General features: G+C 46.4%; 1 protein-coding gene across 1 annotated transcript; it reads right to left on the bottom strand.

The window, feature by feature from the left end:
• Positions 1–266: 266 nt before the first annotated feature.
• PPTG_17084 (hypothetical protein) lies at positions 267–680 on the bottom strand (the record flags this gene model as incomplete). The annotated part of the gene is made up of 1 exon (XM_008914698.1): positions 267–680. The coding sequence occupies one exon, from the start codon at positions 678–680 to the stop codon at positions 267–269; it is 414 nt and encodes a 137-aa protein (XP_008912946.1).
• Between the last annotated feature and the right edge of the window lie 258 nt (positions 681–938).

The raw sequence follows: 938 nt of genomic DNA, 5'->3' as shown, positions 1-938 counted from the left end.
CCCAGCATCAGCATCAAGTAGATCCACCAACGTACCAGCTGCATGATCAAGCATGGCTTTGCTGAGACATATATTAACCTCTACACCCCTTTCCTTGGCAGCTACAATTTCCTTCGCAATAATCTTGTTGCTAATCTCGTACCACATCCCCCAAATACGTTTTCGCGTCTGGCTCAAATGGGTCCAAATCTATTCTTCAGCGTTGCAATGGTCATCTACAGCCGTCAGCAGCTCAAATGTCCACCTTTTTCCCCCTGCTGGAGTGTTTAGGTCGCTGGGTTCTTTAGTACCTTGTCTGTTGTCGACATCATTTGACCTGATAATTCTCCCAATTCGATATGCAAAAGGCCTTCCAGTCTCTTACATGTGTCATTGCGATGTTCTGATAATTCCTTTAGATGGTCGAACACCGACCCAACCTGACTGCCATTGTTGACACTCTTTGTGTCCAATATCGCATCGACATTGTCCGAACTCCCTCGCATACTCACCCTATACTCGGTCTTTTGCTCCATTTCGATACCGCCATTACCTCCAGTCTCTCTCTCCATTCCAATATCACTTTCCACACGCTCGTTGGCTAGCTCATTGTAGTTCCCCCTCACAGATTTCGATGTGGATCCATGGTTGCCACTGCATGTCTCCTCTGTCTCCATTCCCAAGTTGTTAGAAAACTCCATAGCACTATAATTATCAATAGAGATAGCGGAGGTATCGTTGCTTTGGTTATTTTTTTCAAACCATGAACCTGAATCGTTGTAATCACTGTTGCTCTTCTCAACCGGAGATGAAAGCGAGTCCGGTGGTAAAGAACCAGGACGTGCAGCTGTGAAGCGCTTGAGAAATTTGGAGAATGTGAGACGGATGGAAATGGACCAATCAGCTGCGAGGGGTCGCCTACTTCAAGTGCGCAACCAGAACAATCATTCTGACTCGAG

Source organism: Phytophthora parasitica (genome assembly GCF_000247585.1).
Source record: "Phytophthora parasitica INRA-310 unplaced genomic scaffold supercont2.63, whole genome shotgun sequence".
Taxonomy (NCBI): Eukaryota; Oomycota; class Peronosporomycetes; order Peronosporales; family Peronosporaceae; genus Phytophthora; species Phytophthora nicotianae.
The sequence above is the reverse complement of the archived record's forward strand: the minus strand, read 5'-3'. Positions and strand labels throughout refer to the sequence as shown.